A 27864-nucleotide genomic window follows, 5' to 3' on the forward strand; every position below is an offset into this window, starting at 1 on the left:
TAGCCTCTACAAAGATACTTCCCTTGAAGTCTATTTTGTGTGGTCTATTTTTGCAATTACAATTTAATAAAGCAGACACCGTATGAAGTCTACTAGGATAGTTGACTTCTTTTGTTGTCTTCCTTTGTTAATTTTTTGGTCAGTTTTGCAATTAAAAACATATAACAGAGTAGACTTCTTAGAAAGTTTCAACAAGTTAAGTTCAATTACAGTCTACTCTGGTTATTTTTGCAATTGACCAAATCATTGACTTTGTAGTAGACTTCTAGCTAACAAGTAGACTTCATCTATCCGTCAACTAGATAAAGTAAACTTCGTTGTGGTTAGTTTTGCAATTGACCAAGTTTGACTTTCGCCAAGTAGACTACGTACGAAGTCTCCAGGAATATTGACTTCGTTTGCAGTCTCCCGTGGTCATTTTTGGGGTTGACCAACATTTTAATATTTTAACTAGTAGACTTCTTTTACAGTCAACTAATTAATTTTATATCAATAATATTACGGTCAATGTTTTTATATTTTGGTCAAATCCAAAAATAGCCACTATAGAAGTCTACTCTTTTATTATCGGAAGAAGACTTCGTCCGGCAGTCATAACTAAAAAGTCAAGAATTTGGTCAATTGCAAAAATACACCTTAGTAGACTGGAAACGAAGTATCCGACAGAAAGATTATAATGGAGTCTAAACATATTTTTTTGTTTTCAAATGAAATTAAGGAGACTGAAATTTCAGTCTACGGGCTCGAAACTCGATAAATTTTTAATTGCAAAATTGACCACATAGTAGACTTTACATGATATTATGACAGTTAGACTAACAAATGAAGTCTAATTTCGCAAAAAAAAATCAAGGAAAATCACGAAATCTAGCGGAAAATAACCTTTTCGGTGGTTGTTTCGCAATGTCAAGCACGGAGGACGTCGTCTTTAGTCACCACGGAAGAAACCCAGCACCAATTTAATCATTATCCAAGAATCATGACATATAACAAGATGAATGCACTTGCAAATTTTCTTGGATTAAAATGGAGAGCAGATGGAAGAAAATGAAGTTCTCATAGCATTGGGTGTTATTTAAGCTTACAAATTCAGGTTGTTGAAGCTTTAAGAGCTTCAAATTTAGTTGTTCATGGTTGTTGGAAAATTGATAGAGGTGGCACAACCGTAAATAAAGAAGAAGATGAGGATATGGATGTAACAAACATTTTTGCAAGAAATTCAAATAAATCAGAAATAATGGCATTTTTGTGAATACAATGAATGGACAAGGATTTAATAAAAAAAAAGTGGCAAATGTTGGAGAGAGAAAAAGAGGGGTCTAACATTGCAATTTACTCAAGTTTGTAGTCTAATTTTGCAAGTGTCTCAACTTACATTCCAAATTATCTAAATAATATATATATATAATTATATAAATGTGATGATCAGCATAATTACAAATATATATTATAAACAGGTATTTATTTTTATTAAAGTAATGATACCAAAAAGTGGGTCTAAGAGAGTTTGAAATGTATCACTCAAATTATCAATACATACAGCCAAGCAAGTAAATATTTAGTAAGACAAAAATATAGTATAGTTTTTCATCTATAAATTCAACAATATAAAACCCTACTCCACCATCTTCTATGTCCTCACAAACAACATTGTTGAAAACAATGGCACCAATCAAAGATTTCATATCCAAATTCTCAGACTTCAAGAACAACAAGAAACTCATTCTCTCCTCCGCCACAGTAGCCTTGCTAGTATTTGCCACCGTAGTCGGAGTCGCCACCACAAAATCAAACCAAAACAAAAACCAAGAAATCACAACTCTATCTTCGACGTCACACGCCGTTCTAGAGTCCGTTTGCAGCTCAACTCTTTACCCGGATCTATGTTTCTCCGCCGTGGCAGCCACCGGAGGAAAAGAGCTGGCGTCACAGAAAGACGTCATCGAAGCGTCGCTTAACTTAACAACCAAAGCCGTGAGACACAACTACTTCGCCGTCAAGAAGCTGATCACAAAGAGGAAAGGCTTGACGGCGCGTGAGGTAACGGCGCTTCATGATTGTTTGGAGATGATAGACGAGACGCTAGATGGGCTCCACGTGGCGGTGGAGGATCTTCATCAGTATCCTAAGCAAAAGTCTCTGAGGAAACATGCAGATGATCTCAAAACGCTAATCAGCTCAGCCATTACTAACCAAGGGACTTGCCTTGACGGTTTCTCTTACGACAACGCTGATAAGCAAGTTCGTAAAGCGTTACTGAAGGGTCAGGTACGTAAATGTTTAACTCTTCTAAAAGTTTAGATCATATATTAAAATGAAAAATTATGAACAAACTATCAAATTTATGGTTAGAAAGTTTTGTTATCCCTATAGTCAAATTTAGTATCCGAGTGGAAAATTGTTCAGATCTGAAAAGTCTTTGAAGCATTTTAAAAACAAAAACTATACCAGTGTACGGTTATATATTTCCAAAGAGAAGCATATCAATTTCTTCTTCAAAAAACAAATTATGAGTACAAACTTGTGCCTTGTACTTCTTGTAATTTTATTTTGACGACTGAAAATAAAATGCATGGTTTTTTAAAATATACTATATCTCAACATTTTAAATGGCAAAAAAGCTCAACATTTCACAAATTTTGGTGTTAACTCGGTTTTCAACACATGATCATTTATCAGCTTATGCATGAAAACACAAATGATTAATATTAATATTTTGTAATATAACTTAAGAGCTAAATTATCTTTGACATAAGTTTTATTCGGAAACCAAATATAGTGACTAGCCGCTCCATATTTAGAGCACTAAACTGTATTATATATACAAACATTTGTTTTTACTCGGAAGAAAATAAAATATATGTAACACAGCTTGATCATTGAACGGTAATCGAAACAGGTACACGTCGAACACATGTGTAGCAACGCATTAGCAATGATCAAGAACATGACAGACACAGACATAGCCAAGTTCGAGCTAATAAATAAGTCTTCCACCCCCACCAACCGCAAGCTCAAGGAGATTACCGGCGACTTAGACAGCGAAGGATGGCCACATTGGTTATCCGTAGGAGAAAGAAGGCTTCTTCAAGGTTCAACGGTCAATGCAGACGCTACGGTGGCAGCTGATGGAAGCGGTGACTTTAGGACGATAGTGGCGGCTGTAGCGGCGGCGCCGGAGAAGAGTAACAAGAGGTTTGTGATACATATAAAGGCAGGAGTCTATAGAGAGAATGTGGAGGTGACGAAGAAGAAGAAGAATATAATGTTTTTGGGAGATGGTCGAGGCAAAACTATTATCACCGGAAGTAGAAATGTCGTCGACGGAAGCACCACTTTCCACTCCGCTACGGTTGGTAAGTAAATACAATTCTTCTCTGAATTTTTTTTATTAATGAAAATGAACTTAAAAATTTAATGGATATTTAGTGATTTTGAACTTGCAAAAAAAATTACATAAATAAAGCAAATGAATGTGAAGAAAAGAAGAAAAAAAAACAAATGATTTAACAAGCTAGTGATTTTTTTTATTAATATTAGTTTTTGGATGGACCATATTTTTCCATTATATGTTACATACTGCGATAATATTAGTTTGTGTAAGTAAATGCAATTCTTATTTCATTTTTGTTTTATCAAAATGAATTTTAAAAAAAATAATAAGTAAAGGTTATTTAGTGATTTATATATAGCAAATGAATGAAAAGAAAAGATTAAACACTGATTTTTTTTTTTTTTTTGTAAAATTGTGAATTTTCATTACTGAAACTCAATTGTAAAATTTTACAATAGCTTGGAAACATTAGATAACCCCTGATTTTTTAGATAAACACTGATTTTTTAAAATATTAGATTTTGGATAAACCATATTTTCCATTATATATAACATACTGCGATATATAGTGCCATGACTTTTGGTAAACGTAACACGCACACAAGAGACATTTGTTCGTATGGACAAAATAATATAATGATGTATGTGTAACGTCTCACTGGTAAAAGATGGCGTAGACAGCATTGCAACTAAATCCACGTACGGTTACATAATTTTGTTTTCTATTGACTGTAGCTGCCGTCGGCGAGAGGTTCCTAGCCCGTGACATCACATTCCAAAACACGGCGGGTCCGTCAAAGCATCAAGCGGTGGCACTCCGAGTCGGGTCGGATTTTTCCGCTTTCTACAATTGCGACATGTTAGCTTACCAAGACACACTCTACGTCCACTCGAACCGTCAGTTCTTTGTGAAATGTCACATTATCGGAACCGTCGACTTCATCTTCGGAAACGCAGCCGCCGTGTTACAAGACTGTGATATAAACGCACGTAGACCAAATCCCGGCCAGAAAAACATGGTCACGGCACAAGGACGGTCCGATCCGAATCAAAACACGGGGATAGTGATCCATAACTGTCGGATCGGTGGCACGCCGGATCTTTTGGCGGTAAAAGAAACGTTTCCGACGTATCTTGGTCGTCCTTGGAAAGAATATTCACGGACGGTGATAATGCAATCGGCTATATCCGACGTGATCCGACCGGCAGGTTGGCTTGAGTGGAGCGGGAGTTTTGCGTTGGACACTCTGACTTATAGAGAGTATTTGAATAGAGGAGCAGGGGCAGGAACTGCGAATAGAGTAATGTGGAAGGGCTTTAAAGTAATTACAAGTATCACAGAAGCTCAGCAATATACAGCTGGTCAGTTTATTGGTGGTGGGGGATGGTTAGCGTCAACTGGTTTCCCTTTCTTGTTAAGTCTTTGAAATTGAAATTTGAGTTATTATTAATTAAATAAAGATTGTGTTTGTCAAAGCTTACATATTTGTTATCTACATATATCAATAAACCGAGATTCATTAGTATATAACACCTGAACTAAAGGCATTGCAAAGTCAAAGCTGGTATAATTCTTGGTAAGCATGTTCATTTTATCTTGTGTTCGAAAAAATCAGATAAAACCGAGAATCGTGTGTTTTCGGAAGCCCAATGTAGGTGTTGTGTCCCTTGTCGGTTTTAAGTCCCCCAAGAGATATAGATGGAGATCATGCCACTTGTTAGAAAGGCACATGGCTATTTTTTATGTTGTCAAGATAATGTTCTTTGTTTTTTCTTCAATTTGTAGACATTTGTATACTTGAAAAATATCCCAATGATCCCATAACTTATGCAGAATGTTCGCTTTCTATGGTCCTACTACGAAGTTAATAGTGTTGATCTTGATTCTTGACATATACACTAAACTATATTTGTAGTATTTAAACCAAAAAGCATCTTGGATATTACCTTTACTTATGAATTGGTTACAAAACATGGTGTTGCTGCACTTGATTGCGAAGATAAAAAAAACAAAAAGTTACATAATGGAAACTATAATCAAAGTTAATTAAACAAATAATTACAACGTAATCATGAATCTTCACATGCAAATAGATCACATCACACACTCACACACCAAGGAAGTCACCATGGAACAAGCGCGTCACGTTCACAGATTCACATTCTGCGTTCCCACACTTGTATAAAAAGAGATATTTGGCAAAACAAACAGCTTTCAAAACAGAATTATAAAATAGTACAATCACTATTTACAATTAGCAAATACCACAATTTTTACTTTTTTTTACTGTTCACAAGACTTTCCAACCTTCATCAACATTTAATATTTATAACACATGCCATTAAGTCTTTTATTTTTATTTTTTAAATAGGGAATGTATTAGTCTCCGGTTAAGTTTACAAAATGTATTAATTTGCTAACTAACCCTATAAAAAAAGACAACAACACATACACATGTGTATCTCTGACATCAAAGAACAGAACAGAACAAACCTCAAGAATCAGCAGTAAACAAAAAAAAAAGGAGCCTTTTTTGGTAGTACCAATGGATTCTGTAAACTCCTTCAAAGGATATGGAAAAGTAGACGAAGCTCAAGATTCAGCATTGAAGAAAAAGACAAGAAAACGCATACTTCTACTATCAGTCTCCGTCGTGGTTCTCATCGCCGTGATAATCGCCGCCGTAGTCGCCACCGTCGTCCACAAAAAAGATAACGATTCAACAGCGAGTTCACCTCACGGGTTAACACCATCTACTTCACTCAAAACCATCTGCAGCGTAACTCGTTACCCTGAATCTTGCATTTCAAGTATCTCAAAGCTTCCATCTTCAAACACAACAGATCCAGAGACTCTGTTTAAGCTCTCGTTGAAAGTAATCATCGACGAGCTCGATTCGATTTCCGATTTACCGGAGAAGCTGTCAAAAGAGACAGAAGACGAAAGGATCAAATCTGCGTTAAGGGTTTGTGGAGATCTGATCGAAGATGCTTTGGATCGACTCAACGACACTGTCTCCGCCATTGATGACGAAGAGAAGAAGAAAACTCTGTCATCTTCCAAAATCGAAGATCTCAAGACTTGGCTTAGCGCAACGGTAACAGATCACGACACGTGTTTCGATTCGTTGGACGAGTTGAGACAGAACAAAACAGAGTATGCGAACTCGACGATTACACATAATCTGAAATCCGCAATGGCTAAATCGACAGAGTTCACAAGTAGCAGTCTTGCAATAGTATCCAAGATTCTTGCTGCGTTGAGCGATTTGGGGATCCCGATTCACAGGAGAAGAAGACTGATGAGTCATCATCATCAGAAGCCAAGTGTGGATTTTGAGGAGTGGGCGAGACGGAAGTTGTTACAGACGGAAGGTGTGAAGCCTGATGTGACGGTGGCGGGTGATGGAACAGGGGATGTGAAGACGGTGAATGAAGCTGTGTTGATGGTGCCCAAGAAGAGTTTGAAGATGTTTGTGATCTATGTGAAGAGTGGAACTTATAATGAGAATGTTGTGATGGATAAGAGCAAATGGAATGTTATGATTTACGGCGACGGCAAAGGGAAGACCATTATTTCCGGTAGTAAGAACTTTGTCGACGGGACTCCTACTTATGAAACGGCGACGTTTGGTATGTCTTCTTCCCTTGCTGCTGCTTTTTTTTTAGTTCTTGGAGAAATCATTCAAAGCCAATTGAGAATTATAAGAGAATTGATAGTTTTTAGCCAATCGTTTATTAGGGTTCGATTAAGTTTCTTAACATTGGTGAATTTTAGAGGTCAAAATTTGGCATTGAGACTTGACATTGTTACATATTTTACTCATTTGGCTATGGTTTGTTACTTGTTGGTTGTTACTCCTTCTTAGTACTTAGTATTAGTAGTACTAATTAGTATCATGGTCAAATATAGAAGAATTGAGACTTGACATTGTTACATACCCATTTGGCTATGGTCTGTTAGTCGTTAGTTGTTACTCCTTAATTATTATCAACTAATTCATGAAATGACCTAATATGAAAGTGATGATTCTTTGTGTGATTCCGGATATTTCTTTTGCTAATCATATACTTTTGTGAATTAAAAAAATATATGGCGCACTATAGGATGAAATGGCATACAGCATGTTGATCAGAAAAATAAAAGTATATTACCAAAGTGCGTGTTATATGTCACCTAATCCAACTGGTTGTGCTTTAAACGGCAACAAAATCATAGTTGTATGTCTAATTTAATAAAGTTGGTTTAAAATACACTCAGTTGCTAAGTTGTTCATAGATAGTGGTTCATGTTAGGTATTTGAAATAAGCAACACAAAAGTTGCGCGCACGCTAAAATTTTTACTTTTTAACGCAGCTATACAAGGAAAAGGATTTGTGATGAAGGACATCGGAATCATAAACACCTCCGGAGCAACAAAACACCAAGCTGTGGCATTCCGATCAGGCTCCGATTTCTCAGTCTATTACCAATGCTCTTTTGATGGTTTTCAAGACACGCTTTACCCTCACTCCAACCGACAATTTTACCGTGACTGCGACGTCACTGGGACAATCGACTTCATATTCGGAAGTGCTGCTGTCGTTTTCCAAGGCTGCAAAATCATGCCTCGTCAGCCTCTTCCTAACCAGTTCAACACCATAACAGCTCAGGGCAAAAAAGATCCGAACCAAAACTCCGGGATGTCGATCCAGCGTTGCACTATCTCTGCAAACGGCAATGTGGTTGCTCCGACATATCTTGGCCGACCGTGGAAGGAGTTTTCCACAACCGTTATTATGGAGACAGAGATTGGACCGGTGGTTCGACCTATCGGGTGGATGTCGTGGGTTTCTGGAGTTGATCCGCCAGCAAGTATTGTGTACGGGGAGTATAAGAATACAGGTCCCGGGTCAGATGTTTCCCAACGAGTCAAATGGGCTGGGTATAAATCGGTTATGTCGGAGGTGGATGCTGCAAAGTTTACTGTGGCTACGCTTTTACATGGCAGTGATTGGATACCGGCGACAGGAGTGACACACCAGCTATCTTAATTCAGTAGTGACATTATACTTGCGTTTATAGGATTTTCTTTTGAAAAAACATCCCAAACCTATCTACTTTAGTATTTATTTGACACTGGTGTGATCTGTATTTTACCCAACTTAGTTGTTTTTTGTGTATCCCTAATATGATATCTTCTTCAGCTGAAATAATCCAAAGACTAAGGAATTTTTTTCATCACAACTCAACTCAAATTAAAGCTCACAACGATAATACTATCGCATACCACCAAGTCACCAACTTATCCTCGACTTTGACGATGTAACTACCAAAAGGTTACTTATCTAACGACACTAAACAAAGCCAGGAAATTCCTAAGACACAAATCCGAGAGATGTTATTGAATGACATGGCAGACAAAAGATTCTCTTACACAACAGACTAAATATCTGTCTGACATGAGTCATCAATCTAACAAACAAAAGTAACAAGTTTTGCGACACAAGCGGATTGGTAAACTACCCGAATTGAGTTATTTCATCATAGACGAGCGATGACTGCTTCGACTTCTTGTGGAGTGTAGAGATGATAAGCTGGTGCTACCTTTGCAATATCCACGTTATTTGGAGTCACCTAACACCAACCAGAACAATTAGATTGATAAACTTCTGTGAATTGTAAATTTTGAATTGAAAAGCTTGTACCTTTTCTTCCATAACTTGCTTGAGGATTGATACAGCGATCGTCTCAGCTTCTTGAAGAGACAAATCCTGAAACAAGTTAATGAAATTGAAGGTTTTAGTGGAAATGTTGGTGATGCAATCAAACGACTAATTGAAATATAATTGGAAAAAGGTTCAAGTTACTTTGTTGAACTGCTCTTGAAGAGAACTATCGGCTCCTTCCGAGCCTGAACCAATTGCCTTTGCATTGCACTGCCAGAATGTTCCAGACGGATCCGTGTAGTACCTGTAACGAGACAGAGTGATTTACTTAAGATCAACTAACTTTCTCACAAGACATAAGTGAACCATATCCGTAGAAGAAAGCTGCAAGAACTTACAAGCTCGGTCCGTTTTCATCATGACCAGCAATGAGAAGCGATACTCCAAATGGCCGAGACTATAGTAACATTGATTGAAAGAGATAATCAGTAAGCATGTCCCAACTCCCAAATGACGTAATTAAGTTATGGTAATCAATTATTTTGTCCAAACATAAAGCTTAAGAGATGTGAAAGCAACTAAGGATACCAATTTTGATTATTACCATTGATTCTTCATCTCCTTCACCAAACCGTAAAGCCAGATCACACAATGTTTGTGTTGTAGATTCTACAGTCATTGGCTCACCATACGAGAATCTATGGTTCTGATCAACAGCAAAAGAGGCCGGTCAATAACACATATCAACGCTAAAAGAAAAGAACCTAGAAACAGAAACCTCACTTGAGTCTCAACTCTCGCATGCTCAACAAGTGTACGTGCATCAGCAATTAAACCACTCATAGCACAACCAATATGGTCATCAATTTCCATAATCTTCTCCACACTGCTCGGTTCCTAGTAAAAGAAAAAGCACTTTAACAAAGACTGAGAGAGCGAATATCACCATAATGAACACACAACGCTAATACTTCACCACTTTTTGAAATTCCATTGGCAAGTTCAAAAATTATGAATCCAACAAATCAAAAAACAGAGAATTCAATGTTAGAAACTAAACCAGCAATGTTGAAGTGATACGCTTCTCGACAGCAAGCACAACTCCTTCTTTAGTCTTTACTCCAATTGCAGTAGAACCAAGCTGCAACAAAATCCCACAGGCATAATCAGATCCTCAGCATATAATCCAAACACATACGAAACCCAAAATACATCGATTACACAAAAAAGGCGTAAGCTAGATTTGTGCAATAATCTAAACCAATCAAAGAAAACCCTAAATCAATCATAACCCTTTTCTTCAAATCTCTCGATTTCCAAAGGAAACTAACAAAATGGAGAAATCAAGAAGTTACCTTGATAGCTTCAATGGCATATTCGACTTGGAACAGCCTTCCTTCAGGGGAAAAAGTGTTAACTCCTCTGTCATACTCAGTCCTAGGGACAACAAAATCAGAAATCACATATAAGGCAAAACCACGACTGAAGTAAAGGAAGAAAATTTCGGAGAACCCAGAAGCAGAAGAAGATGGATTTGGTTTAAGACGGAGATATACCTAGTGAGAAACATCTTCGGCGATTTCGATCTGTAAAACCTCTTTCAGTCTCCTTCGCACAAACGGAATCAAAACCCTAGAAGAAGAATAACGGATCAAAGTGAATCAAGAAACTCAGAAACTTATCACAATTTGAACTTGATGAGAGTAGAGAATCAAACCAGCTGATATGATCTGCGAATCGAAGAAGAAACAATTGCTTTTGCTCTTCTTTTGGCTTTTGATTTTCACTTCTTGAAGAACAAGTTAGATTGATACGAAACGAACCGTTTTTAATGGGCTTTGATGGGCCTAAACTATCTATCTTATCAACGACCATAGTTAGGCCTTAACCTGCCCATTTGTAGTGACAATTATGACACAACTATAGTAAGACTGAAATTTGAAACATGTCCAAATTATATCAGTGTCAGAAGTTAAGTGTAACAATAAAAGAAAAAGGACAAAAGTTGACAGTCCAGGTTATTATTTTTTGCTGTACTCAAAATTTCAATGATTCTTTTATAATAAACTTTTTTTTTTCTTAAAGCGAATGAAACCAAACAGAAGAGAACAAAAGAAGTGAAAGAGTGTTGTCTCGTAAAGTATTGGGGAAGGATGAAAAGCTATGACTTGTTGCGAGACTTCTACAGTAGAAGTTCTACTCCTTCCAGACGCAAAAGTTTGTCTTTGGGTCAGGGTCTCTCTTATTTTCTCTCTATAATGAAACACTTTTGCATGACAACAACTATTCGAATTTAGTTACCATAATAGACAACAAGAACAAAACTCCATAGTCCATATGTACTATATAGCCTTCTCTAGTGTTTGTGTTTTTTCTTGTACCAAATTTTACAACACGACAAAAAAAAAAAGTTCATAAACTTTTGTTGGACTTATATATTCGAGTGGTTTGTTTCTAGTTCAATTATGTTACCACTTACCACTCTAACTCAAACCACAAAGTTACAATTTTGTATTCAACTTTTTTTTTTCTCTCTTCTAATACTAGACAAAAATAAAATTTGCTCTACTTGATTTTTGCCATTCACTTTTTTTTTTGCATAAACAATAAACGAACATAGATGTTGGACTTCTTATATTCTAGTGGTTTGTTTCTAGTTCAATTATGTTACCACTCCAATTCAAACCACAAAGTTACAATTCTGTATTCAACTTTTTTTTTTCTTCTAATACTACAAATTAATTGACAAAAAAAAAGTTTGCTCTACTTGATTTTTGCCATTCACTTCTTTTTTTCGTTGCATAAACAATAAACGAACATACGTGTTGATAATTTAAACACATAAACAGTGATTTTCTTGTGTTTGTTTTGTTTATGTGTATTTTACTCTCTTTGTAGTTTTTTTTTCTTTAAACCAAGCTAGCGGCAAGTATTATTGCAAGGTAGACAACCACATGAGCTACGGCCGGTAACCAAATAGCCACGGCGGTTAGTCAACTTCCTGGCAGTCTCGGCGGCTCTCTGCATCTGCTCAACATGTTGTTGCCTCGCCGTAGCTCTCCAATCCTCGGCTCTCCGGTGCACCACATCCATTCTCTTCATTAACTTCTCCTCTAAATTTGATCTCATCTTCTGTATTTTCACCTAAAAACAATAACATATCACCCCCAAAAAATCACACATTAATTATTGTAAAAATTATCACTCAACTGCACTCTTTAGACTGATATGATTATGTATATAGCTAGATTAATAATTCTCCAACTTCCCAAGAGAGGAAACTACTTTATGGACTATTACCAATCTTTTCACATGGGACTTGCACAAATTACAAGTACCACTATCATGTAGCTACATACCCTCCCAAAAATCAGACATTAATTTTTGAAATATCATCATTTCGACTGGTATGATTATATAGCTACATACATAACTAATGCAAAACATGTAGCTATGTAATAAAATACTATGATGATTAAATTACTTGAATCTAATAAGTCTCCAATTTCCCAAGAGAGGACATTACTTTATAAAGAAGACTAATCTCTTCACATGGGACATGCACAAACTACAAGTACAACTACAAAGATGTCATCCCAAATTTAAAATTCGAAACTCCAAGACTTTGCGTCCATAAAGAAACAAAGACTAGTCAATGAAGACATCATGCCACATTTTATTTCTCTAATCTTGGCGCGTGGCTCAACAAATCCGTTACAAGTTAGAACAAACAAGTGTATCTCTTAAAAAAATATACGTAGATACATGTACACAATCACATACCTCAAGTTTTCTGGATTGAGCTTCGGCTTTAGCGTTTTCGAGATTAACCCATGCCTGGATTTTGGCTTCTTCTCTTTGATACCTACCAAAAATATTCAATTTAAAAATAAAAAAAATTTACCCAAAAACTCAATTCTTGATTTTTACATATTTTTTTCAAGATTTTGGTTTCATACCTTTGACAAAACTTGATCTTGTCGTCTTCGTCATCCCACAAAACAGCTTTAGATTCAGAGACACTTCTCCGTAACTCACTCTCCATATCGAAATGTCTTAAACTCTTTGATATCTCTTCCTCTTCTTCTTCCCTCGAGTTCCAGTGACTCGTCACCGAGTTACCATACTGACTCGCTGTTGACCCACTGAGTCTAAGCTTGTCTGCGAACTCTGAGATGTCTATAACGTTCTTGGTCTCTGTCAAAGGACCGGACAGTTGCGATGGCGTGTTGTGTCTCGCCGGAGACGTGCTTTTAAACGGCGTGTGACATCTTGAAGTCGCTAAACTCCCGACTGGGGTCATCTCTGTTCCGATGTCTCTGTGTTGAGCTTGAGCTTGAGCTTCTTCCTCGTACCGGAGAAACTTGTCGGAATCTTTGAATATAAACCTTTCCGTTGATGGAAGAATCTGTTGCACTTCGTTTGCTAACTTATCTAAAAGAACACAAAATCCAATTTTTAACTTTCAACTCATCAAAAAGATCAAAACTTTTCAAGATTCTATTAGAAAAAGGTGTCTTCTTTATATACCTTTAAGGATAAGATCTTGTGGAGATAATGAGACAGATCCATTGTAACATTCTTCCGTAACTCTAGATTTTTCTGAGTATACAACTTCCACCTGCCCAAAAAAAACAATTTCTTGATTTCAGTTTACTTATACATTCTCGTTTAAAGATTTGAACTTTATCCAATATGTTAAATGAGAGCAAAACCTGGTGTTTGAACCCATCAAATTGAGTGCTTTTGAGGGAATGTGCTGGAGAATCATGACCAGAGGTGGTGACCCATTTCTCAGCATCCATCCATTTAGAAGGGAAGTTTCTTCTTCTACCAGAGACATTGCTACTGAAACTGAAGACTCCTCTACCTGGAGTACAAGGAGAATCCATTAACATCACTCTTCTATTCCCACTGCTTCTTCCTTCTCCAATGCTCTTTTGTGATGAGAAACTTGGTCTTCTTTCGTTTACCATCTCACTGCTGCTGCTACTGCTTTGGTTCGATGAAATTGGCGGTGACTTGATGAAATCTGAAGTTTTCTTTAGATTGATTCTGCTTGTAATTAGTGAGTCTTCTGCAAATGGGTTTGTGCTAACATTTGAGTTTTTCTCCTGAAGAAAACAAAACAAACAAAGTTCAAGAACACAAGTAAAAGAGATGCTTTTGAGCTGTGCAATCAAAAGACATTGTTTTGTTTTACCATATTATGAGGAAACAGAAGCTGAGTCTGGAGATGGAGCTTATTGTTGCTGTTTCTTGTGAAGTCCATGGAGTTCTTCTCTCTTTTGTTTTGTTTCTACTTTCTAGTACTACTTACCAGTTGGTTTAATTTGGTTTAGTTGTTGTCTGCATCTGATGGAGTTGTTATATTGTTTTTTGGAAGAGTGATGAAAGAGAAGTTGTAGATGTCTATAGAAGGAAAAAGGCTTGACCAGTTTCTCAGAGTAGACCATTTGTCTAAAGGGTACTAGTTTCATGTAATAGAGTACACATTTACATTTTTATTATTTCTTTATTTTTTTGTTCTTTCATTTTCCAGTTGTTGTTTTATACTACTCTTTGGATTCTGATCTGAATCACTATAAAATGACAAAAATTGTGTAAAAATAAAATAAAATATATAATAGAATGGCTAAACAAACAAACAAACCAGAAGAACTAATTGTAAAAAAAAAACAGAAATTTTTCTGATCGTTTAAATTTTGGATTTCATAAAGTTTTTTTTCTTTTTCTTTTCGATAATTTTATGAAGTTTTATAATTCATAGAAAATATATCCGTTATTGTACGGATTATAAAACCATAATTTTCTTTAAAGTAATTAAACTGATATAAACTCATGTTTGACTCTAAGAAAAATGAATGTAAATTCACTTTAATCGTTTTATCATCTAATTATATACACATAATTATGGGCTTATGTTGATTATACTAATGCAGTTCCGCTATATAAGTAATTTGTTTTTAAAATTATTGTCGTGTTTATGAAAACAAGAACTTTAACAAGCTGAGTTACCCATGCTTGGCTTATTATAGGATACATCAAAGTGAACTAAATAGATTTGGATGGTAATCAAGAAAGAAGAAAGAATTGGAGGAAATAGGTGAAGAAGATATAATAGTAGAGTATAGAATTAGAGTAGTACATAGAGTGGTCATGGACTCTTTCACTCTTTTTTTTTTTTGGTGAAATGGACTCTTTCACTCTTGGGAGAAGTACGAATGCATCAAAAGATGTGGCTCCTCTGTCTCCTATAATTTGGTGAAGTCTCTATTATTCGTATAATATAAAATCATCATAATATTATATTAAGGCCCATGAGCTATATTAAAGAGTGTAGAGGCCCATAGAATAATCTCACATGTTTCAACCATTTTTATTTTTTTCACATTTATTTTCACATGTTTCAAACAAATATATTTTGAATACGATTCCTTAGATTTTGTGGTATATTTGGAAGACTCGAAATCGTAAGGTGTTTGAGAATTTGGATAGGGACCCAAGAGATACTCTGCAGTTGGCTGAAGATGAGGAGCGAGAGCCTGGACTCTAGCTCATATAGAAACCGTGACTAAAACTCTGGCTCTTGTGGTTTAGGGAGTAGAACCACCACTTTATTCGGATTTCAATTGTTTTGTTGATGATTTTTGGAAAGAAAGCGACAAATTTCTAGGGATAGGGTGGTATTGCGTGCAAGCAGCCAAGTCATTGCCGACTATGGGAGTGGCAATTCTTCGACGGAGTCTGAGTTCTCTTCACACGGAGATGGAAGCCCTTGTGTGGGATATCAAATGCATGCTTGACATACCCAATCGCGACGTACGTTTTCTGACGGACTGTTCAGACTTGGTAAAGATATGTCTTTCCCAACCGAATAGCCAGCATTCCCAATTTATTTGGAGGAGATACAAAGTGACAAGGGTAAATTCAACTCGTTCTTTTTATCTCTTATCTCTTGATAATTTGGCACATAAGGAATATACTGAACCGCTCCTAAGTATTTTTATAAATGATATTCCCAGATTCTTTTAAGTTTTTGTTAAAGTTGTTGACAAAAAAAAAATGTTTCAAACAAATTTACACTGTGACAATTGTTTTTTATTGAAATTTTATATGTGAACATAAAAATATTGATTGCTAAGTCCTTATGATATCAAAATTCTATATCAAAAGCTTAGATTAGAAAAAAAAAAAAAAAAAAAAAAAAAAAAAAAAAAAAAAAAAAAACACCAAAACCACAATTTCGAAATATTAATAAACAACAAATTTTAAGAACTAATTTGCTAATCCATTTTTTTCATTACAATATTTATCAACATATACCATATTGGACGTCGTCCTGAAAGAGTAAAATTGATGAATAAAACATTCGGGGAGTTATTAATAGCATATGAATCGAGTAACTTGAATTTGTTCTAAGCTGAGCCAGTCCATCAGCTACTAAATTTCATATATAAGTCAAATGATTAGCTGCAAAAAGAGATGATCCAGTTTGATGCATCTCCCCCATCCCAATTCAAGTTTGACATGTATATGTATCTTTTCGTCAACGTCTGAGTAAATTCAACAAGTTGTTGGGAGCCACCTTCCATGACGATCCAAAGGATTCCACTTCCACTACAGTACCAAAGGCTCTATAATACGTGAAGAATACTAAAAACTTCACCATCAAGAGCATATTCACGCTCTTTCCAATAGATGTATTTCTTGTGAACATGAAGACAGCCGACTCGTCTCAAGCTATATATATCTAACATGAACCCATCGAAGCATTTGCTCCTTTGAAATTGCGTTCCATTAGAAGGGTGGTGCCAAGTTGTATAATTGCTCGATTCGTTATAATGTTTTAGAACGTTTTTAAGTCTTATCTCCTGGAAGATTCACATTTGTCAGCTCTTTTACATCGTCTCGTGCCTTTCTTACATCCGCTAGCAGATATTAATTTATATAATGAAAAATCAAGTCATATATATCTTGATTTGCAAAGAGTTCAGATAAGCCAAAAAGGTGAAAGCAACAATTCGACATTGTCTTCTAGGTTACAACAAGTGTGGTTAAATTGATCATGATATAGCGGGAGGTTGGAGCCAAAGTATGTGTCCAGTTGTGAAGAGGACGTGATGAATTGTCTCCCTACCTTGGCAGCATCGTTGGGAACGTGGGGCCAATGGGTATCCTGTAGAACTTGTTCTTGTGCAGTATCATTTCAAGAAACTGACAGCATTTATTAAGCAAAGAGAATGCAAATGCAATGAACCGAAATCGAAGACCAATTCTAAGCATATAAACGAATAAATGAATCTCTATTTATTGAATGTGCATGATATCTATTTTTTCTATTATTCGAATCTCACACGTGACAACGACCTTTACGTACTGTATGTACGTGTTAAAAATAACTATGTGAGATATATGTTTTACATGAATTCTTATCTCACATATTCAACATGTGGATGAAGGAAGACCTTCGTATTGATAAAATATCTATTTTTTCATGATAAACCATAACCTGAATTATATATATATTACTAACTATACTATACTATCTATCAGTGCCACAAATAAAGTTTTTCCATATATGCAGATATATAATCCGATTTCTCCGGTGAAAACCATGGTGAAGATCTACCCTCACCTGGCGTTTCCGGTGGATTTGGGTGTAGTAGAAGTCAAGAATATTATGTACTTAACGAAGGAGCAAGAGAGTTTCACGATTTGGATGAAGTCTTTGGTGTTCCATAGCAAAGGCTGCACGGTGTTTGATTCCAAAGGAAACTTAATCTATCGAGTGGATAACTATAACTCCAAGAGTTGCGGTAATGAAGTTTACTTTATGGATTTATGCGGCAAAGTGTTGTTTACTTTACGTCATAAGGTATATATAGTTAACACTTCATCAATGTTTTTATAAAAAAATCATAAGTTTATTTTATTTTATTCTACTTTGAGATTAACTTTTTGTTATGTGTATATAGAAACTGGGATTATTCAAATCTTGGGAAGGATATAACTCAACCGGGACGACAAGATTTCGACTAAGAAAGAATTTCAAGATTTTACCAAGAGATTCATCTTCGTCTTACAAAGTTGTAATGGGATCGCGTATAGCTGATGGTGATCAACAATCTTGGTATAAGATTGTAAACCGCGGATCGGTTTTTGCAATCGAGGATGGATCGGGAAGAGTAATAGCAGAAGTTAAAAATAAGCAGTCGGATATTAGTGGTATGGATCTTGGAAAAGATGTTTTAACAATGATGGTGGAGCCACAAGTAGACCACTCTTTAATAATGGGTATTGTTATAGCTTATAGTCTTACCAAATGTAAATTGTGATAATTATATGGGTGAGAGTGCAACTTTAATCAGGTGATACTCTTATATATAATGTTAAACGTTGGCACAAACCTAAAGTCTCTCGCTTAAAATGAGAAGCTCGGCGTCGTTCATCCTCGATTGATAGAATTATGAAATATGTTCATTCTGTTTCTATTTGCTTAGATTTCACTTACAGCAGATATATAATTATTACTAACTACTCTATAATTACATTGAGTAGTTGGAGAGAAATAGAAATATATTCGTGATACCACCACCAGAGCTAGTTTCAAGGGGCTGTTCGTCGTTATCCTGACCATGATGACTCGGTTTCTCCAGTAGCGGAAAGACCCTTTTGCGTGATCTGTGTAGGGATGCATGTACGTTACTAATACTAGTAAACGTACCAATTCCACAAATAAGTCAATTTTATGTAAACAATAACTTTAACTAGCTGAGTAATTAACCATATGCTTGTATCAAATTTGGATGGTAATTAAGGAAGCATAAATAATTGGAGTTGTGGGAATTGGTGAAGAAGATAATAGAGTAAAACTGTAAAAGTAGAGTGGTCATGGACTCTTTGGAAGAAGTACGAATGCATGAAAAGATAATAGAGATGAAAATTATCATCATACGAATTTATTAACGACAATGGGCTCAGATTGTAATTTGTAATAGCTCATTCATAATGAGTTATCTTATGTCAGGTTTTAAATGGACTTGTCCATTTCGGATGGGTTCGTATCCATTCTGAATAATCTATCCCATATTTAATTTTTATTTTTCAAAAAATTATGTGTATTTAAGAATATTTACGAAAATATTTATAGGACAAGATACATGTATTATTTTAAATATTTTTTACAAAATTAATAAAAAGTTAGATAAGTTTTTCTGACACACCCGAAAGTGACCTTTAATTTATCTACTAGGTACTATCCCGCGGTTAAACTTTTTTTGATAAAAATTTGTAATAATTTATTTTGTTATTATGTTATTTATAATGGTTTGTGATTAAAAATTTGTTGCTTATATTATCATTTTTGTATTTTAAAAATGTTTATTGAAAACCTGTTAATAAAATATTTGCATGTAATGAATAAAATTATTTAAATTTTTGTCAGTTAAACGAAATCTTTGCTATAATTGTGAAGTAAGTAAAAAAATATAACTAACATGTAAAAAAAATCTTATCTGTTAGTTTTTTTAAGTACAAATTAGTTTTGATTCTAATAGATTTTTTTTCTACAATTTATTTTATTTGATGTGTCTCCTATTTTCATTTTTTAATTAAAAATATTTATTTAATTACTATTTAATTTTAATTATGTTTTTTTAATGGTAATTGAGTGTAATTTTTTACACATTTTAAGGTTAATATTTGTACTTCTCAGTTAATATAGTAGGATGGTGATAATTTGGATGATAATTTAGCTGCTCAATTTTTCTGAAATAGTTCCATTACCCACGATTTTGTCCTGTACTTTATTGAAAGTATGCGGATAATGTTTTTCGTTATCCAATTTACCTGTTCTTGATTCTCATATGTTGTTTTCTATGTCCCATATCCGAAATGAACACGCCTAAAATTAAGTTCAACAACAAAGAATAGTTTTTTTTTCTTTTGGGTAAACTAATACTCCCTTTGTTCATTAAAAATTGTCATCAAAGTGTTATTTTATGTTTTCAATGCAGTTTTCAAAATTAATATTTTCTTTTATTCCTATTATTTGAGCTTATAAATTATAAAAAGAAACTTTTTTTTAGTTTATCTATAAGGATAAAATAGAAATTTACATAATATTCCTAATTTGTGTACATTATGTCAAAATTGACATTCTTTGTGAAAGAGGGAGCAGTAATTTCGTACATTTAAGTTTTTAAACACATTAAAACACTCAAACACATAAACTGTGACATTTTTCAATTATTGTTTGGGTATGTAAATAAATTAAAACTACTTTTTCTAGTGTTCTAGGGGATAAAACATATGATATCAAATTTTATTTACAAATATAGAGAAAAAAACCCTTAAATTTTGCAAATATAAACAAACAATAGAACTTACAGTTGATCTGCTTGTCAAAAACATTCTTTTGTGCAGTATCAATATCATTCCGATAAAACTGTCAGCATTTGACAACGGAGAGAACACAAATACAATGGACCACAACCGAAGACTGATTCTAAGCCTATCAACTAATAATTGAACTTATCTTATTATATTGTATGAGCATTTTTATTTATGCTTTCTATCTATGATTCGAATCTCACGATCACATTAGTCACGTTACAACGACCATACATGTGTTAACAAACAAAAAGGACCATACATTTGTTTTTTGTTGTTTAATAAGAAGGAGAGGACCATACATGTTATCGCTATATGATTTTCTCTGTTATTTTTATTTGGTATCTCACATTGAACATGTGGATGAAGACCATCGTATATATATATATTTTCTAATGAGTCATGATACACACAAGAAACTTCATTACTACTACTAGAAAGTATAAATGTCGAAGAAGACATACTATTATTCAATGCCAACCACAAAGTTTTTCAATATATGCAAATAAACAGTCGAACGATCGAGGCCAAAGTTCCAATTAACCGGACTTTTTCAGCGAAGAACATGGTGAAGATTCATCCTGATGACAAGGCATTTCCGGAGGATTCTGACGTCGGAAAGGACAAGGTTTCGCCGTACTTAACGACGGATAAAGAGAGTTTCACAATTTGGATGAGATCTCTTGTGTTCCATAGCAAAGGCTGCACAGTTTATGATTCCAAAGGAAGCTTAATCTATCGAGTGGATAATTATAACTCCAAGAGTTGCAGTGAAGTTTACCTTATGGATTTATACGGCAAAGTCTTGTTTACTTTACGTCAAAAGGTAAATTTAATAAAGCATTTCATTGTTTTTATGTGTCTTATAAATTTTTTTTTTTTTTTTTTTTTTTTTAACTCTTTTCTTTTCTTGATTATAGAAATTGAGATTATTCAAATCTTGGGAAGGATACAACCCAACCGGGACAAGATTTCGACTAAGTAAGAACTTCAAGATTTCATCAAGAGATTCATCTTCATCATACAATGTTGTCATGGGATCACGACAAACTGATGGTGATCAACAACCATCTTGTTATAAGATTGTAAACCGCAAATCGGATTTCACAATCGAGGATGGATCCGGAAGACTAATGGCACAAGTTCAAAAGAAACAATCGGATATCAAAGGTTTGGATCTTGGAAAAGACGTGTTAACAATGACGGTGGAGCCACAAGTTGATCATTCTTTAATAATGGGTATTGTCATAGCCTATAGTCTTCTCAAATGTAAACTGTGATCATATTTTTGGGTGAGATTGAACTATTTTGTAAAGTTTAGGGGTAGTAAATGAAAATATACAAATATTTGAGGAGCAAGATGTTAATATCTTTGTTAATTGGAGTTTTAAGTTCTTAAAGCTAATCAAAACGTTATTACAGGCATAAACCTCTAAAGCCTCTACCTTGAAATTGGGATTTTTTGTTTTTTTGAAGAATTCACAAAAATGTGGAGAAGCTCGGCTTCGTTCATCCTCGATAAGCATCTGAACAACAAACCCATTTCTATAACTCATTCAATCGACTCTCCTCCTCCACCATCTGATTCAATGGCGGATGAAAACCCTAACCCTAATCCTATTTCGGCTTATTACGAAACCCGAGCGGCGCATCATGGGATCGTGACTAGCGAGTGGCTGGAACAGGCACAAGCCGCGGTTCGTCGTTACCCTGATCATGATTGCTCTGTTTCTCCAGTTTCGGGAAGACCCTTTAGCGTGATTGAGGAGTTTAATAGTTGGAGACAACAGCCTGATTTGGCGGAGGCTGTTGCGGCGATTCGTGCTTTTGCGGCTGTTATTAGGGCTAGTGAAGCGACTACTATGATGGAGCTTGAAATTGAACTCAAGAAAGCTTCTGATACTTTGAAAGTAAGAGTCTTTCTTCTTTGTTTGGGAATTTTGGGTTCTGAGTTTTGAATTACTTGGTGTTGGTATAGCTTATTCGTCTTGGATTCAATCTTTAGTTAATATGCTTTTAGGTGTGCTACTTAGCATTGAGTATTATAGTTTTTTTGGCCTCATGCCCTGACAATAACTTGTGCTCGTGGCATTGCATTGACTTGTGGGGTTCTTCTACTTGGCATAGTAATTTCTGAATGCCAAGTAGCATTTTTAATGACCATGCTATTAGTTTTGCATCTTAGAATAGATTATTTTGACGATAACTTAGGTTTAGCTTGTGGGGTAACGGTTGGCACTGAATTCACCTTGTCGCGTTCTGAACTATAAGTCTGAGTAATTTCTGCATAATTTTCTTGATCATGAAGACACTTTGGTGGCTCGAAAGAGAAAGATAGGTTGAAAGTATTTTTTTGGATTTCTTGATGGTGTGCTTCTGGTTATACTTTGCTTCTTCTATGATGCTATACTTCTTTGAATTATTCTGTTTATTTGAAATTGAGCGATTGGTGGTTTCATCAGTTCTAAGTTTCAGATGGTATATTTGAGTCCTGCTCAACTTGTAGCTTTCAGTCTTTAACGAAAATGCTGTTAGTTTGCAACTTAGCATTGATTTTTTTAACAAAAATTTAGGTTTAGATTTTGGCGTAAATTGTAGATGTGATCATGGCCTTGCATTGACTTGTAGAGTTCTGACATATACTGTGCATTTCTGCAATCTGCGAGTTATTTGATAGTTAAGACTCTCTAGTGGCTCTTAAGGGAAAGATAGGTTGAAAGTTATGTCTATTTGGATGGTGTGTTTTAAGGTTGTAAGTTACATATTCTGTGAATTCTTTGAAATATTCTGTCTCTATGGAGCTGGGGGGATTGATGGATTTCGTTAGTTTTGAGTGTCAGATGGTATTATTTGAGTAGCTTCTGAGTTATTTTGGATGTAGACTCGAAAATGTAAGTTTGTCTTCATGTTTTAGGCATGGGACACAACGTCTATATCCCTAACAGCAGGATGTGATCTATTCATGCGCTATGTGACTCGAACATCTGCTTTGGAATTTGAAGACTTCAACTCTGCAAAATCTCGCGTGCTTGGACGTGCTGAGAAATTTGGGGTAATATCTTGCAAGGTCAGTGGTTTTCTTGGAATGGAAATTGCATACATAGATGAAAATGTAGAAGAAGAGTTTAAACAATAATTGCTTTTTTGCAGGCTCGAAGGATAATTGCAATTCTTAGTCAAGATTTCATGTTTGATGGGTGTACTATACTGGTCCATGGATTCTCCAGAGTTGTATTTGAAATACTAAAGACATCAGCGCAAAACAAGAAACTCTTTAGAGTTTTGTGCACAGGTGTTTTTCTTAGAATTCTGAAATTAATTGTGTCCGTTATTTTCTGGTCGTCTCATTCTGATTTCTTTAACTGACAATCACATTTCCGTGGCACCCATGGAAACGAACTCCAGAGGGAAGGCCAGATAAAACAGGTGTCCTGTTAGCTAAAGAGCTTGCAAAGCTTGATATTCCAGTGAAGCTTCTGATAGATTCAGCTGTGGCATATAGCATGGATGAAGTAGACATGGTGTTTGTTGGAGCAGACGGAGTAGTTGAAAGTGGCGGGATAATTAACATGATGGGTACTTACCAAATCGCCCTCGTTGCACACAGTATGAACAAACCAGTCTATGTAGCTGCAGAGAGTTACAAGGTAACCACTCAAACTTTTTCAATGTGGTTCCAGAAACATCAATGATTCATCATCCTTTTTGTTCTTTTCTTGCAACGGCTGCACAGTTTGCACGGCTCTACCCGTTAGATCAAAAGGACTTAGAACCGGCCTTGCGACCTATTGATTTCAATGTTCCTGTTCCTCCTAAGGTTGAGGTAGAAAGATCTGCAAGGGACTACACTCCTCCTCAGTACTTGACTCTGCTCTTCACTGATCTTGGTGTTCTCACTCCATCTGTAGTAAGTGATGAGCTAATTCAGCTTTACTTGTAAGTAAGTAAAACTGTCTTCTTCTTCTTGCTAACGCTGGTCGGGAAACTCTCAATTTTTTTTGTATAAAAAACAATAACACCATTTTATGGCTATACAGAGACATAGTTTGTCTCTGATTCTACTGCTTATGCACAAGTTTTAGGTAGGAGAGATATCTATGTTACTTGTAATCTTTACTCAAAATTTACCTTCCCAAGTTTCAAGTTTTCTGGTATTTTTTTTAATTTATTATAAATATATTCTCTCAACATTTTCAAATGTTTGGTACAAAAAAGGGTGATATTTTATCAATTATCATCATACGATTGATATTGAAAAGTTGAATTATTGTAGTGAAGTGATAGATGACCTATATAGTATGATGAGATGATGTTTAGAAAATGAAAGCATGATAAACGTGATTGAATTAAAAGATGGATGGTAACTTCTTACGATTAGTATTACTTCCTCTATTTTACACATTTTAAGAAAACAATGATTATTGAGTTTAAATATTTTTTTTTTTAACTAAAAAGATATTATTTAATTTTAAACTAATAATAATTCAAAATTTTAAATATTTTTAATGATTATTTTGTGAAGTTTAACATCAAGTTTTGTAGGACAAAAAAATATCCAAAACATTCATCTTTATGACACTGTGAGAAAGAGTATTATTTAGACACTGGGTCCAAGTAAAATCTGATTGAATATTGTAAAGCCAACTTTTGGATCTAACGGCTAACGTTGTGACTTGTGAGATTAATAAAACACCGGCCACACTTTTTGGCCACTTAAATATCCCACGTTCTTAAACAATACAAATAATACGTTCTTTCTTGGAATTTATCATGTACACAATTACTACTATTCATCTAACATATGTGAATAGCAAAAGTGGTAATTTCCGACAAGAAATTGGCCAATGTCGAAAAAGGTCAAACCCCACATTTAAATTGAGACATAAAGACACATCACTCCACAACCAATACAGTGAAATAGTATCAACTACTTTTATATATTCCCAAAAAACCAACCATTCGGCTTCGACTTCTTCATCTCTATCTTTCTTTTTTTTCTCTCTACTCATTCATATTCAAATCCTAAAGATTATTTAGAGAGAATGACTAAAATCTCCGTTGGACTGCAGCTTGTGACAAGAGATTCAAAGGAAAAACTTAGCAACATAGTAATCAAATCTTCACTGAGACTAAACCGATCCAATCCAAACATCTCGGAGCTTTGTTTCCTCAAAACATGTCATCTCTGCATGAAACACCTCCACCAAGACAAAGATGTCTACATGTACAGGTACGATTTTTTTTTTTTTTTTTTTTACTTTATGATACCTATTCTTGATAATCAAGATATGTGTTCTTGATTATTATTATTATTATTATTTTTTGGCTATAAAACAGAGGAGATTTGGGATTTTGTAGCAAAGAGTGCAGAGAAAGTCAGATTTTGATTGATGATAGAAAAGAATTAGAGGCTTCGACGAAGATGATTGTGGCTTCTTACAGACGCTGTAACTCCGGCGCCGGGAAAAGCGAGTCACGGAATCTGTTTAATGATCTCCGGCCACGACGCCAATTATTTATTGTCCCTTGAGGCCACTCGAAGTAATCACTAATTATAGTTTTGTTTTTGGTTAAAACGCCTTATTCAGTTATTAGTAAAAGAAGGAGATATGTTGATTTGATTGTATCTCCATTGTCAGTTAATAAAATTAAATGTTAACTGGATTTGTTTATGTGGTAAATCTCAGGTGGGATAATTACTGATAATCCTCATTAATTTGGTAGATTAATTGTAGTTGTTGACCAAAAAAATAAAGATAATTAATTAGGGATCGAATTCTCTGTCGATTACTCATTACTGAGATAATCTTATCCAAAAGTGTCATATAAAATAAATTAATCACAACTAAACATTGATTTATTCTAAAAACATAGATTTATATAGATTGGATCTTGTCATGACGGATATGAACTGGATAAAAGAATAATTAAAAAAGGAAAATCTTTCTGAAAAAGAAATTATTCGATTTGTTTTTATCTTCTTCTAAGATATGAAGATATTTTGATATATGGACATAGAGATTAGAGACACTCTTTGGTCGAAGATATGAACAACTCAATTTAATTACGTGTGTAAATATCCGAATATGTATATGTTATGTGGTCGTGTGGCCTACTTAGTGTACTGCATGCTATTTTCATTGTATTAAAATGTTGCAATTTTTATTACTTTTTTTTTGTCCTCGTCAACTAAAATTTATTAAGGTCAACAAAAAATTTATAGTGTGTCACGAGAAAAATAAACAGGTCCGTAGTCTCGGCCCAACTATAAAGATCAATAAGTTAAAATAAATTCAAGTGTTGTTAAGCCCCACCTCTAGATGAGCTATATGGCCCAAAAAGAATAATAAGTTCCCTTGTATGCAAGTTTGATTAATGAGAAATAAAAGGGATTCTTTTGATTCTTAAGTTTTATATATTTGGAATTTGAACCAAAAAAAAAAAAAGTTTTATATATTTGGTTAAAAAGAAAAAAAAAAAGGTTTATATCTGTCTATGAAGAGAAAAAAAAATTGGTATAAATGTGTAGCTCCGAATCGAGTAATACATGTTTATATACATAATTACTTCCACTTTCTTAAAAGTAAAAATAGTGAAACAAATAATTGGTCCATGAATGAAATCAATCATCTTTGAGATAAAGCTAATTTAGGAACTTGTCTCAATCGGTGAAAAAAAAAAAATTTGGACCCCTACCTCTTTTATTCGTCTATCTTTAGTGTTCTAATATACATTAACTAGATATTCACCGTGGTGTACCACGGGACAATATTTTTTTAGAAATACAAAATAAAATTTCTTTATTATATTAACTATCTATATATATAATATATATATATATATAGTTTTTAATCTACTATAATTTTTACATCAATACATTACGCAGTGTATAATTTCTATTGTCTACATGAAGTGGTTTATTATATATAAGTTAAGATATCCTTATTATTCATTAAATTTTATTTAGTCAACAATTATACTTTTTGTGATTTTTCTTTTTCATTTACAATGTAGAGATAATAGTATTACATAATATATTCTATTTTTTATAAGTATACTATAATTTGTTTGTAATTTTGGTTGTTATATCTCTATATCATTTAACACTTTTGTATTTATAGTTGTGCAAGTCGATTAAAATAGTGAAATATTTTTTTGTAAAGTTTGATTTATATCAATTGTTTCTTATTAGTATGGATCGAAAATCTATATATTAATATATTAGTTACAGAAAAACACTTCGGTGAAGAAGTAAATTTTTTTTTTTAACAATTTGTGTCAGTTCAGGCCCCAAATTTTTAAAAAATTAAATTTATTATCAACAATTTAATCACTTGGCTTTCAAACACATGAAAATAAGTTATTATCAACCGTTTTTTAAAGAATAGATTAATTAAATATCTTATATTTAATGCTAATGGTTGTTGGTATGATATTTTTGGAAATTTGATTAGGAGAAAATCTTCTTAAGTTAGATTCCAAATTTG

General features: G+C 34.4%; 7 protein-coding genes across 8 annotated transcripts; 5 read left to right on the forward strand and 2 right to left on the reverse strand.

Annotated features, from left to right (window-relative positions):
• The first annotated feature begins 1516 nt into the window (after positions 1 to 1516).
• Positions 1517 to 4865, forward strand: LOC104778320 (pectinesterase 2-like). The gene is made up of 3 exons (XM_010502743.3): positions 1517 to 2268; positions 2900 to 3356; positions 4070 to 4865. Exons 1-3 carry the CDS (start codon positions 1633 to 1635, stop codon positions 4759 to 4761), a joined length of 1785 nt encoding a protein of 594 aa, XP_010501045.2. The 5' UTR covers positions 1517 to 1632; the 3' UTR covers positions 4762 to 4865.
• Positions 4866 to 5551: 686 nt separating this feature from the next.
• On the forward strand, positions 5552 to 8527 carry LOC104778321 (pectinesterase 1). The gene is made up of 2 exons (XM_010502744.3): positions 5552 to 6967; positions 7692 to 8527. The coding sequence occupies exons 1-2, from the start codon at positions 5881 to 5883 to the stop codon at positions 8366 to 8368; spliced, it is 1764 nt and encodes a 587-aa protein (XP_010501046.2). The 5' UTR covers positions 5552 to 5880; the 3' UTR covers positions 8369 to 8527.
• Positions 8528 to 8689: 162 nt separating this feature from the next.
• On the reverse strand, positions 8690 to 10862 carry LOC104778322 (proteasome subunit alpha type-5-A-like). Its single transcript, XM_010502745.3, has 10 exons — positions 10701 to 10862; positions 10540 to 10615; positions 10339 to 10420; positions 10044 to 10124; positions 9767 to 9880; positions 9588 to 9689; positions 9382 to 9440; positions 9185 to 9287; positions 9023 to 9088; positions 8690 to 8951 (listed from the first exon to the last, which is right to left on the reverse strand). The coding sequence occupies exons 2-10, from the start codon at positions 10551 to 10553 to the stop codon at positions 8859 to 8861; spliced, it is 714 nt and encodes a 237-aa protein (XP_010501047.2). The 5' UTR covers positions 10554 to 10615; positions 10701 to 10862; the 3' UTR covers positions 8690 to 8858.
• A 788-nt stretch (positions 10863 to 11650) lies between these two features.
• Positions 11651 to 14452, reverse strand: LOC104778323 (uncharacterized). The gene is made up of 6 exons (XM_010502748.3): positions 14187 to 14452; positions 13699 to 14097; positions 13514 to 13604; positions 12943 to 13417; positions 12767 to 12848; positions 11651 to 12127 (listed from the first exon to the last, which is right to left on the reverse strand). Exons 1-6 carry the CDS (start codon positions 14253 to 14255, stop codon positions 11903 to 11905), a joined length of 1341 nt encoding a protein of 446 aa, XP_010501050.1. The 5' UTR covers positions 14256 to 14452; the 3' UTR covers positions 11651 to 11902.
• A 2926-nt stretch (positions 14453 to 17378) lies between these two features.
• On the forward strand, positions 17379 to 18392 carry LOC104778324 (protein LURP-one-related 3-like). Its single transcript, XM_010502749.3, has 2 exons — positions 17379 to 17861; positions 17962 to 18392. The coding sequence occupies exons 1-2, from the start codon at positions 17481 to 17483 to the stop codon at positions 18319 to 18321; spliced, it is 741 nt and encodes a 246-aa protein (XP_010501051.2). The 5' UTR covers positions 17379 to 17480; the 3' UTR covers positions 18322 to 18392.
• Positions 18393 to 20742: 2350 nt separating this feature from the next.
• On the forward strand, positions 20743 to 24575 carry LOC104778325 (uncharacterized). Of its 2 annotated transcripts, XM_010502750.3 has the most exons (7): positions 20743 to 21203; positions 21298 to 21616; positions 21854 to 22287; positions 23292 to 23444; positions 23528 to 23669; positions 23783 to 24024; positions 24111 to 24575. In XM_010502750.3, exons 1-7 carry the CDS (start codon positions 20877 to 20879, stop codon positions 24315 to 24317), a joined length of 1824 nt encoding a protein of 607 aa, XP_010501052.2. In that variant the 5' UTR covers positions 20743 to 20876; the 3' UTR covers positions 24318 to 24575. The 2 variants fall into 2 exon arrangements, with proteins under 2 accessions (XP_010501052.2, XP_010501053.2); XM_010502751.2 differs by lacking the exon at positions 20743 to 21203 and having other exon boundaries at positions 21485 to 21616; positions 21800 to 22287.
• Positions 24576 to 25296: 721 nt separating this feature from the next.
• On the forward strand, positions 25297 to 26041 carry LOC104778326 (FCS-Like Zinc finger 17). The gene is made up of 2 exons (XM_010502752.2): positions 25297 to 25607; positions 25715 to 26041. Exons 1-2 carry the CDS (start codon positions 25420 to 25422, stop codon positions 25905 to 25907), a joined length of 381 nt encoding a protein of 126 aa, XP_010501054.1. The 5' UTR covers positions 25297 to 25419; the 3' UTR covers positions 25908 to 26041.
• The last annotated feature ends 1823 nt before the right edge of the window (positions 26042 to 27864 follow it).

The sequence above is a fragment of the Camelina sativa genome, chromosome 3, assembly GCF_030686135.1.
Source record: "Camelina sativa cultivar CO46 ecotype springtype chromosome 3, ASM3068613v1".
In the NCBI taxonomy this organism is placed as follows: domain Eukaryota; kingdom Viridiplantae; phylum Streptophyta; class Magnoliopsida; order Brassicales; family Brassicaceae; genus Camelina; species Camelina sativa.